This window comes from Gymnoscopelus microlampas (assembly GCF_963454915.1).
Source record: "Gymnoscopelus microlampas genome assembly, chromosome: 9".
NCBI classification, from domain to species: domain Eukaryota; kingdom Metazoa; phylum Chordata; class Actinopteri; order Myctophiformes; family Myctophidae; genus Gymnoscopelus; species Gymnoscopelus microlampas.
The window spans coordinates 4377138-4389712 of NC_139946.1; the positions used below are offsets into that span (position 1 = coordinate 4377138).

The window sequence follows — 12575 nt, forward strand, 5'->3', positions numbered from 1 at the left end:
ACTTGTTGCGATGCGTTGTGAGCTCGGCTATTTTTGGCTAACGTTCCCCCTATATGAATGCTGGGGTTCTCGTGGTTAGAGGATTTGTTGACAAAATTATTATTAAATTAATCGGTGAAAGATTAACAGAATTATCGCTAAGAAAATGATCAATAGTTGCCAAGTGACTTTGAGTATTTAGAAAAGGCCAATATAAATTGCATGTAATATTACTATTTTTATTATTATTGCTTGATCATTATTATTATTATCATTATTGTCTCCACCAGGCCGAAAGGCTGGTGAGAGTATGTTTTGCACCCTGTCCTTCCGTCCGTCTGTCGCCCCCTCCGTCTGTGAACAGCTAATCTCCGGCACCGCTGGCTTGATCGCAGCGAAAATGTGCACACATTCCATCCTGATTGGCTAAAAATGGCTTCCAAAGTTTGCAGGAGTGCTCCGTTTTCAACAAAATGCCTCAAATCATGAACACAGAATGCAATTTCTGTGACATTTTGCACGGACATTCCCACTGTGCAGAGGAAGAAATGACACTTGAATTTTTTTAAATCAGCCTCATGGTATTTTTACCTATAACTGCACCGATCTGTGTAACACTTTGTGTGTGCACTCCAGGCCTAGACTAGAGGTCAAGGACAAACCTTTGCCCTGCAGTTTTCAAATCTGCCTCATTACTCCTTCCGATTTGATCCAATTTTCACGCAAATCGGTACACATGATCGGATAGGTTAAAAAAATGACATGCACAAAAGGATATTGCTGACAGTAGTTATACACAACAATTTAACATCAAAAGGCCTTCCTAAATAAAAAGTTTTTAGGCCTAGACTCCAGGGTCTGTGGTGGTCTTAAATGGCTTGGAAGGCTGTTCCACAGGTGCGGTGCTGCCGGGCAGAAGGCCTGGTCCCCCATGGTGCGGAGCTTGGTACTGGATAGTATCAGCTGAGCTATTAGTATAAATAGTATTTAAGTAGAGTACTTGAGTAATTGTACTTAGTTACTTTACTTTACACCCTAAGAGCAAAAGTTCTTTGTCTTCTTCATGAGTGTTAATCCTCTGGAGTTGGCCATACCAGTCCTGATGAAAAAGGAATTTTGTCTGATTACCCAGAGAATAAATCACTTGATTATGATGGTGGTATATGGGTTGGCGATTTGTAACAGACAGCCATAGAAATAATAACCTAGATGACAGAATCAATAGGCCTAACTAGAATTCAAGTATCATCTGCTGTTGACAACACCAGTTGGGCGTTAGGTGGGTGTAGCTCTGTCCCTTTTGACACATGCAGGGATTAAAAGACCCTCGTTCTAGGCAACAACTAAAAAGGTGTTTCTGATGTTGCCAGATGGCTTGGATAATGAGGTTCATAAAGCTTGCACCTCATATTCTGGCATTTCCGCTAGCTGAATTGTTTAATTTATCCTTATCCACAGGTGAAGTTCCATTAACTTGGAAATGTGCCAGAGTCAATCCATTACATAAAGGTGGTGATCCTCATGATCTTAACAATTACAAACCATTTCCATTATAAATAGTATAGTAAATGTTTAACCAATTATCCAAACATCTCAATGATTCTCACCTCCTATCTCCATTCCAATCTGGCTTCAGACCCAACTTTTCTACGACCACTACACTTCTGAAATTCACAAACAATCTGTTCTCTTCATTTAGTGACAGTATGCTTACGGGTGCAACATTTATAGATCTTGCTAAAGCTTTTGACATGGTTGATCACTATCTCCTCCTTGGACAAACTGTATGCTATTGGTCTTTCAAGACAATCTCTATTATGGTTCAACTCATATCTCCACCACAGACACCAGTGTGTCTCCTATCATGGAACTCAGTCAGACTTTGTGATTATGGACAAAGGCGTACCCCAAGGCTCGTCCCTGGGGCCGCTACTGTTTTCCATTTTTATTAACGACCTGCCTACAATCTGCTCTAACAGTCATATCCAATTATATGCTGATGACACAGTCCTATACTTCCCTCACTCAAATATCTCACAAATCCAGTGCACATTACAAGCTGACTTCGATTCTGTTCAGAGATGGTTTCATCTCAACAAACTGTTGCTGAACAGAAAAAAAGTCTCTGTCAGTATTATCTTTTCTACAAGACCAAATTCCCTGTCCTTATCTCTTAACTTTTCAGATGGAACACCATTGGAGATAGTTGAGTTCAAATATCTGGGCCTCTGGCTCGATTCTCAGCTCTCACATATAAACTCAGTTGTACAGAAAATAAATTTCAGCCTGAAAATACTCCATTAACTGTCTCACCCTTCAGATTAGAAAAAGAGTAATTTCACAGCTACTATTATCAATATTAAACTATGCAGATATTATATATCAGAATACCTCAGAAACAAACCTCTACCCTCTTAATGTAATTTACAATAGTCTTTGTAGATTTATCTTGAGGTGTCCTTATTGAACCCACCACTGTGTTATGTACGAGTCGCTTAATTGGTTAACACCCACATCTAGAAGACACTCTCACTGGCTGCTATTTGTTTTTAAATGCATACACTTTAACTATCCTCACTATCTATATATATACAATTTGAATCCTGCGCCATGTCGGTTGTCTGTAACGTTGTATGTAGCCAGTGTGACGTAATATGACATCACGGTCGTGACATCACGATGAGACACGCCAGTGTGACGTAATCTCACGACAGCATGACATCACATCCTACCTATAAATAGGTAGGATGCACCAGTTCGACGGCTTCCATCCTCAACACAACCCACGCCGACGACCCTTTACACAAATAAACTGCTAACTTCATCTCCTGCGATTTCAACTATCTTTTCACATTGTACACCACTGCACACTCCCCACAGGTCTGCCATACCAGGTCTGAGTAATCACAAAGTGGGTTTTGGTCATTGGAGAGGTGATGCACGTCACCTCTTTCTGAAGTGGGTACTTTCAAAGCCTGCCGTGGATTTAGGAGAGCACAAAACTCTCTCTCACACTGTGAGGTGCCTGTAAGGTGGCACTGCAAAGTGAACGACGCGTCACGCTAGACGTTCGGGCCGCGTAGCGGCCCGAACTTCTAGTTTAAAACAATAGCTACGTCCCTACAGCTCACCATACAGCCTAAGACATACAGAGTACCCTTACTTCATCAACCCCACCAGAATCAGTAAAGAAGTTGGTTGACGTGCTTTTAAATATAAAGCCCCATCCGATTGGAACGATCTCCCCAGTTCCATTAGATCTATTAACTCCTTTAATATTTTCAAAGCATCCATTTTTACTCATCTGCAAACAACCTGCTCTTGCTTCTAATTGGCTTCTGATTGTTTTCTGTCTTTTACAATCTGTCCTGTGAATTATGAGCAGTGTTGGAAAAGTTACTAAAACATAGTAATATATTACTTATTACATATCACTCGTTTAAAAAGTAATATAATTACTTACTTATTACTCCCTGCCAAAAGTAATTAGTTACTTATTACTTTAGTTACTTTTTTTCTCTCCCCCAGTAATTGCATCCTTTCTCCCCAAAAGTCTGACTTTGCATTTTCAACATTAGCAGTTGTTTTTTTCTCTTTTCTGCAGCCTATATTGTAAAATCCTCATTGTTGATTTAACTCTGAAAAGTGTTCTGTACACATGACGGGTCCATTTGGTTCCATTTGTACACTCACATGAATTATATTAACACTAAGACCTTTACTGTGTATGAATTCATAACTTACAGACTAAATGAAAACCATTTGACCATATGAATTGAATACTAAGGACCTCAATAGAAACAAGACCGCAAGGACTTTTTTGGAAATATTTTAAATGTATTTAATGTATTTTTTGCTTGATAAAATATTCAAATTCAAACTGATAATGACTCATCATGAGACACAGTCTTTGAACAACTTCTGTTGTTTATTAAAGCTCCAAGCAGTGCTAGGCCAATAAGGCTACATGTGCCAGTGCATTTCAATTTCCATAAATATAGAAAAACTAACATTTCTATATGACTGACTGGCCATCAAAACTGAAAGCATCAAGAGGACTCAGTCAGGACACAAAACACATTCAAACTGAAAATAATCAAATCAAAAGTGTGTGCATACAGGAGCAACCAGTTAAACAACTAAACCTCTTCATAAACTGCTATATTTATTTGTAAACAAAATGTATTCTAATAAAATACAAAAATAAAAAGGCTCCCATAGCAACACATATCATCGTGGGTTTCTGACAGAATGTAGCAAATGCAAGTAAAAAAAAAAATCAATCGTTCTGTATGACTGCTGAAATATCAAAGAAAGTCAAAAGAGTGCGAACAGCCTACAGCTAGGCCTATGTACTAGGCCTACAGTTAAGTGGGCATTGGACAATATGTTGGTGGACCCACTTACAGCCAGCCTCTCAAAAACCTTTTATCTGACAGCATCCAGTTAAACAACAAAACCTCTTCATAAAGTGCTTAATTTCTTTGTAAACAAAATTAATTCTAATAAAAAATAAAAAGGCTCCCATAGCAACGCATATCATCGTGGTTCGTGGGTGTAGTAAATGTAAACTTCAAAACAATCATTCTGACTGACTGATATTTAGTGCATCATTCAGGACACAAAACAACATATCAGGAAAAGAAATCAAAAGTGTGTTCCACTTGACCACTTCGTAGCAGCCTACAGCTAGGCCTGTGTTCTGTTAAGTGTGCAACGTTTCCGTATCCGCTCTAGACCGGATCGGCAGCCTGCATAGCAACTCGATCCCAACCAGTCTACCATTATATCAATGGACCAAAAACAACACAGGATCAAATAAACACACTCAAACCCAGGTCCCAGAGTACCACCAAGGCTCGTGAAAAAAGAGTAATAAATTACTTTTGGAAAAAAGTAAAGGTAATATTATTACTCAAAACGTGAAAGTAATTAGTTACTTTACTAGTTACTGGAAAAAAAGTAATAATATTACTTTAAGTTACATATTACTTGTTACTTTCGAACCCTCGTAATTTTATGAGGTATATACTTCAATCTCATCTCCAAGATGCATGTGCATGTTTGTATTATGTGTATTTGCATGGGCATGTCATTGCATGTTACCACATGTGCATGTATGCAATGTCTGTATAGCTGCTACTCCTGTTTTTGCTCATTTACCTTTACATCGGTACATCATTAATGCATGAAGTCTTGTTATTTTGTGGGTGTTCAGGTGGGGTGGGAGCGGCCAGTTTCAGGAGAGCTTATGTTTTTGTGTTGTTTTGCTTTGTCAAGTTTGTTTTGTCCTGTTTATGTACAGTATGCATGGATGTTGAATTGAGCCCATTGAAGGGCTTGATTAGGCCCATTGAAGGGCTTAATCAAGTGATTCACTCACTTCATGCAAACAATAGATCTCTGACTTCCCCATTTAAAGGAATTGCAGACTGAAATATATAAAATGACAGGGAGACACCAGAGATGTGTCAGTGAGCTGGTTCCTGTTGATGAAGCTTCATAGCCTGTCTTTATACTTCCTCTGTCTCTACAGAACTACATCAGGATTTCAACATTGAAACCAGGTAAGATACTGAGAGTGAGACCCATGTATATAATGCCTTAAACAGTACAAAATAATATAATACATTATAATCTACTCATAACATTGTAAGAGGACTCATAAATACTCATAATGCTTCATAACAATAATCATAACACATTATAAAGAATGTCATGTAGACTTAGAATTTAAAATATCGTAATACTTTATAATTACTTGTCACTTACAGGCTTGTTTCTTTTGGCCAGGATAATAGTGTATTATAATTATCATAGCTATAAGAATCCATTATAATAATGTCACAATGCATTATACTAATACATTGTTATATACCTTATAGTGTGATTATATGTCACTATAATGGTCATTGGGTGTTTTAAGTAAAGTAAAGAAACATTAAATATATGCACAAAAGGTGCGATGCGACGCGTTGTGAGCTTGTAGATCGTCTATTTTCAAACATTTTAGTACTTTTACTTTTGGTACTTTAGGTACATTTTGACACCTAATACTTTTGTAGTTTTACTCTAGTAAATTTTGAATTCCGGGCTTTTACTTGTAACACAGTATTTCTACATTGCCGTATAGATATTTTTACTTAAGTAAAACATTTGAGTGATTTTTCCACCACTGCATGTCCTGCAATAGTTGTCAAATCGTGCACCACATTGATGTTGTATGTCAAGGCTAACATAAATACAATTGCCCATGAGCTAAATAAGACAAATCATTATTAGGAAAAGGGTGAAGAGGCCGCTCTGTTAACAATGTTTTATTTGATGGTTTGACATTGTGTTGATAATGTAAACCTTTAAGACGTGCTTTCTCTTAGAGGACAACTCCCCTGCTTACAGTATAGAGACTATTACAACTCATTTGATTTTGTGATGAAAACGGCTGCCATACATTGTTTAACAGTGCCTCTCTCTCTCTCTCTCTCTCTCTCTCTCTCTCTCTCTCTCTCTCTCTCTCTCTCTCTCTCTCTCTCTCTCTCTCTCTCTCTCTCTCTCTCTCTCTCTCTCTCTCTCTCTCTCTCTCTCTCTCTCTCTCTCTCTCTCTCTCTCTCTCTCTCTCTCTCTCAGAGTAACACAAACTTCAAGGCAGACATGAGTTCAAAAGGTACAGTATGTGCTCTCTCTCTCTCACACACACAGACACACACACGCGCGCGCGCACACACACACGCACACGCACACACCCTCTGATATAATACAATATATTAGACAATGTTTTTTTTTAAACCTCTAATATGTATCATCCATAACCATATAATTTTAATCCACCAGCTCTCAAGACGAATGAAGAAGATTTTCGTATCGTGATGGTTGGAAAGTCCGGAGCAGGAAAGAGTGCCACTGGAAACACCATCCTGGGTCGTGAGGCATTTAAATCTGAATCTCTGACAATGGACTGTCAGAAGGCCAGAGGTCTAGTGGATGGTAGAAACATCTCTGTTGTTGACACACCAGGATTCTTTGACACCAGATTCAGAGATGATAAAGTTATGAATGATATCAAACAGTGTATTTGTTTTTCTGCTCCTGGTCCCCATGTGTTCCTGATTGTGATCAAACTGGGAAGATTTACAGTAGAGGCTCAGAAATGTGTGGAAATGATTCAGATGGCATTTGGTGACACGTCGAACAAATACACCATGATTCTCCTCACTGGTGGTGACCTGCTCAATGGTTATCCAGTTGAAGACTTTTTGAAAAAGAGTACAAAATTTCAAGAAATAATCAGCAAATATGACGGTCGCTATCATGTCTTCAACAACGAAACCGAGGATCCCTCTCAGGTCACTGAGCTGCTGGTGAAAATCGAGTCGATGGTGGAGGTTAATGGAAGAAGCCACTACACCACTGAGATGTTCCAAGAAGCAGAGATAGAGCAGCAAAGGATTCTTGAAGAGGATGAACTGAACAGACTTGAAGAAAATGAAAGAGAGGTTCTGATACAAACAGAGACACAGCTGAAAACAGATGTGCTAGAATCAGGAATTGAAGCTGAAAGAGTCTCCTTCCTTTCAAAATATGGGATATGGGCCCTAGCGAGAGCTGCAAATAGGGTTGCAGCGAAAGTTGTTGATGTTGTTGTAGTGAAACCTACAGTTTTCTTTTTTTTGACATTTTTATTGGAGGATAAACCCCTTGAGATGCATCATCTCGTCTTCCAGGGGGTCCTCAGGGGAACAATGACAAAAAACAATTACATAACATTCAACAACAACGAAACATACACATGAGGGCTCTCACACCATCCCAGACCATTCTACATCTGTTACACATGTCATCTAAAAAACTGAAAATAAATAAATGAGAAAATAAAAAATAGTCTAAATACAATCAATTATAAAAAACAAAAATCAAAAACAAGAACAGTTATATTTGAGCGAATCAAGCAAAGACATTGATAGAGTTATTCTTGTTGATAATAATGTGTCTAGTGTCATAACCGGCTTAAAATGTCATCTCAAAAACATGCTACAGCCTTTTTTTTTTGTTGCTATCTGTCGGCTCCTCGAGTTATGTCAATATTTCTAGTTAAGGAAGAACTGTTTTCAGAACAATACATCTCGGTGTTCTCCCAATACAATAACAATTCTGTCAGTGCCACTGAGTGACCACTGACCTGGGTCAACCCGGTCAAAAGCCGTGTTGACCCAGACACTTTGGCACAGGTCACCTTCATCATTACCATCTACCATCATCGTCCCCATCTGACGACGACGTATCATCATCACTCTCATCCAATCCAAGGAGTCCACCTTCGCCCGGAAACTCATCTATGTCACATCTTATGATGTCATTGTTTATGTTACCAAACTGATAACGGGTCCTGTAAAACCCAGTGCTTTTATTGCTCTCATGGTGAGAGAGGTTCGATGATGCGTGCCACCTGTCATTCTGTAAACCTTCCCATTCTCTCTCATGTCTGACTAAAATACAATAATTCATCATACCCAATGGCTGCCTGTCTCCGTCTGCTTTCCTTGCCTTTCTGAAAGTTAGCGGTACTTTATATGGGTGATAAGGAAAAACAGCTCCATCAACTTAAGTAAAATATCTTGAGTACTTCTTCCACCACTGCATACCACCAGAAATAAGACATGACCCAGATATCAGGTTCTCATGGAAATGTTATGTCATCTTTTAAATCAGTCCAGAAAACCTATACAGTAGCCTATGATATGTTGAGAAATCTCCATATTTCAACTTTTCATATCATTTTCATAGAAGTGTCGCACAAAAGTAGTAAAAGTATAGCAGATCTACAAGCTCACAACTTGTTGCGATGCGTTGTGAGCTCGGCTATTTTTGGCTAACGTTCCCCCTCAGAATATGAATGCTGGGGTTCTCGTGGTTAAAGGATTTGTTGACCAATTATTATTCAATTAATCGCTGAAAAATTAACAGAATTATCGCTAAGAAAATGATCAATAGTTGCATGCCAAGCGACTTTGAGTATTTAGTACATTTTTCACTTGGGCCTGTCATAGCGCCACCAGGCGGCCGCTTTTTGCAAAACACATTTTTGACAGTACTCCTACAGAGTTTGTCCAAACATCACACAAATTGGTACACAGTATAGTAGGGTCATCTGTGGCACTTCTGTGACCGTGGAGAGCAAAGGTCCGTTTCTCAATGGATTTGTCATATAGGAGGGTTATTAAACAAATTTAGCCGGGGTGTATCTTTAAAAGGGGCGGGGAACATTTGTGAGAGACCAAAATCCAAAATGGCTGCCGTGAAAATGAACTATTTAATGGTTTGACCTACAATGATGCACAATACATGGTTTCAGAGCTTATTTTGGTCAAGGAATACATATTTGGTGTTTATATAATGATGTGACCTATTGTTGACCTTCAAATGCAAGATGGCTGCCAATTATGAGCTGCAAAAATCGTCACAGAGCCCTCTTATTAGGCTCTAATGAAAGTGCTGCTCATGATGAGTTGAATAATATACAGTATAAGTACACAGGAGTAATCTCTGAGGTCAATAAAGTCCACTTCGTGGCCCTCACATCTAGGCCCGATCCTAAGTTGCTCCAGACAGCACTGGCCTAGTCACTCTGCACACACGTCATGCGAAGTCCGGCCCCTCTGGCCTCTCCTCTCCTCCCTCCCCGCTTTGCTTTGCGGCCCTAACCATAGACATATAAAGGTAGACGCCTCCTTCGGTTCTGAAGCGTTCGTATCTCGGGCGCGCACCAGCTTCCCCCCTCAGTCGCGTGCGTCACAGAAGGGGACGTTCGGTAGGCCAATCAGAGGCCTACTGAACGTCACAGAAGGGGACGTTCGGTTAGGCTACTGAACGTCCCCTTCTGTGACGCACCCGACTGAGGGCGGAAGCACAAAGGTATTGCGATACCAGTCGCTCCAATGAACTGCAGAGGCCAATGAGGTATCTAGGTTTCTATATCTATGGCCCTAACCTCTAGTCTCAACCTCCCAACCTCGGTCATGTGATAAAGAGGTCAGACTTCCTGTATCTGGTTGCTATGGCAACCTGCCAGATCAGGCTGAGGGTCTGATAGCAAGATAGATAGCAAATCAGAGAATCAATCAAGCCAAGATAGTCTGATCATTGATCGAGGTGGGGTACGATGCCTAAATCATAGCCATAGCTCTGATCAACAGTCTGTGGCGGGTCTTGGAGGCATGTGGAGTGATCCTGTGCTTGCGAATCCCGGACGAACTTTCTGAGCTCTTGTCAATTCTAGTAGTATATATCTCTGCTGTCCGGCCAGAACCAGCTAACTCCAAAATGGTAATTGTTCAGGAAATGAAAAACAAAATATATTTTTTTCAGAAAATGAAGAAAACCTTATATTTGTAAAACAAAGCAATACTGCCTCATCAAACTTTGTATTGTGACTTTATATATTATCAGATACTTGCATGTGTCATTATATTATCACCACTTTACCCAAATCCAGCTCAAGTGGAGTTAGGAGGTTTTGTCCATCATTGAGTGGAGTTAGGAGGTTTTGTCCATCATTGATGGACACCGACGATATATAAGATGTTTGTGTGTAAACAGTTACTGATGCAGTTTCACTTTAAATAGTGTAGGCTACTGAGAATATGGTGTCCAGTTCATCCCATCACATTTTCATAATGAACCAAAAATAAATTAGCACTATAGCCTAACATAACATAGTATTCTGTATGCAAAGCTAGAAAGGTTTGCTTGAGGTGAATTTAAAGGTCAACTCATTTGTCACCCTTATTTTGTAGTATTGCTCCCAGTGTTTCCTGTCTGCCTACTTACTTTTACCTGCCTTGTCTAACCAGTCTTGTGATTGTGTCAGTGTTTCCACCTGTGTCCTCTTAGTCCCCCAGCCTATCCTAGTGTTGATTGTCTGTTGAGTTCACCTGTGTCCTGTTAATCCCTGTCTATAGGGCAATACCACTCATTTTCAAAGTTGAACTATGTCTTTAATACACCTTAGAGCTGTAGTGTGGAAATAAGAAACCCCCCTCCCCCCTTCTATGTTGCCTAGAACTGGATAATTGATTGAGATCATGTGATCAGTGACATACGCAAGGTGTACTTTTGGCCTCAGCCAGAAGTACACAGGATCACATGGCCGGCCTCAGCCATGTGATCAGTGACATACGCAAGGTGTACTTTTGGACTCAGCAAGAAGTACACATGATCACCTCAGCCATGTGATCATGGCCTCAACCATGTGATCAGTGACATACGCAAGGTGTTTTGGCCTCAGCTAAAAGTACAACTTGCGTGTCACTGATCACATGACCTCAATCAATTATCCAGTTCTAGGCAACATAGAAGGGGGGGGGGGGGTTCTAATTCCACACAACAGCTCTAAGGTGTATTGAAGACATAGTTCAATGTTGAAAATGAGTGGTATTCCCCTTTAAGCCCTGTGTTTGCACTGTGTTCTTGTTGGTCTGTAGACCTTTGTCATGTGAGGTTGTTAGTCCTTGTTCTTTCTGCTCAAGAATCGTGGACAGTAGATTTTGGATAAGAACCTCTCTCCTCTCTTGGTCTCTCACAAATTTTCCCTGCCCCTTTTAAAAATACACCCCGGCTAAATTTGTTTAACAACCCTCCTAGATGACACATCCATTGAGAAACGGACCTTTGCTCTCCACGGTCACGGAAGTGCCACAGGTGACCCTACTCTATAGTCATTAAACAAAACAGGTCTTTCAGATTTTTCACATTCCATCCCGATTGGCTAAAAATGGCTTCCAAAGTTTGCAGGAGTGCTCCCGTTTTGAACAAGATGTCTCAAATCATGAACACAGCATGCAATTTCCGTGAAATTTTGCACGGACATTCCCACTGTTCCTCATGGTGGGGCTACAACAGGCCGATTCGTGTTTTTACCTATAACTGCACCGATCTGTGTAAAACTTTGTATGTGCACTCCCTAGAGCAGTGTTTGTCAGTGGTGTAAAGTAACTAAGTACATTTACTCAAGTACTGTACTTAGGTAAAATTTTTACATATTACTATAGGCTACTTTTACTTCTACTCCACGACATCTCAGAGGCAAATATTGTACCTTTACTACACCACTTAGTACTCCGTTACAATTATTTAAAAACTTTAGTTACTAATTACTTTGTAGATTTTGATTATTATTACAAAACATACATTAACCACTTCAGTCCTATATACATTTTGGCCATTTGAAAATAGCCGATCTACAAGCTCACAATGTGTCGCATCAATTCTGCCATTTTCAAAAGACTTTTATACATTTTTAAACTATACTATACTTTTACTTTTGGTACTTTAAGTACATTTTGATAACAATACTTTTGGACTTTTACTGAAGTACATTTTGAATTACTGACTTTTACTTGTAACAGAGTATTTCTACATCGCAGTATTAATACTTAAGTAGAGTACTTACTTAATAAAGTAAATGTACTTAGTTTACATTCCACCACTGAGTAATATATGCAGTAGTCTTTTGTTGCACACAGATGCTAAGCAAGCACTGGACCTTGATTACGTCAATCGTTGATTGTGCTGTTATCTTCCTTCTCTCTGTGGCGCAGATT

The 12575-nt window shown here is 39.5% G+C and overlaps 1 protein-coding gene across 1 annotated transcript; it reads left to right on the plus strand.

The window, feature by feature from the left end:
• Positions 1 to 6845: 6845 nt before the first annotated feature.
• LOC311052488 (GTPase IMAP family member 4-like) lies at positions 6846 to 11471 on the plus strand (the record flags this gene model as incomplete). The annotated part of the gene is made up of 2 exons (XM_084067451.1): positions 6846 to 7538; positions 11457 to 11471. 2 exons carry the CDS (start codon positions 6846 to 6848, stop codon positions 11469 to 11471), a joined length of 708 nt encoding a protein of 235 aa, XP_083923577.1.
• Positions 11472 to 12575: the final 1104 nt, after the last annotated feature.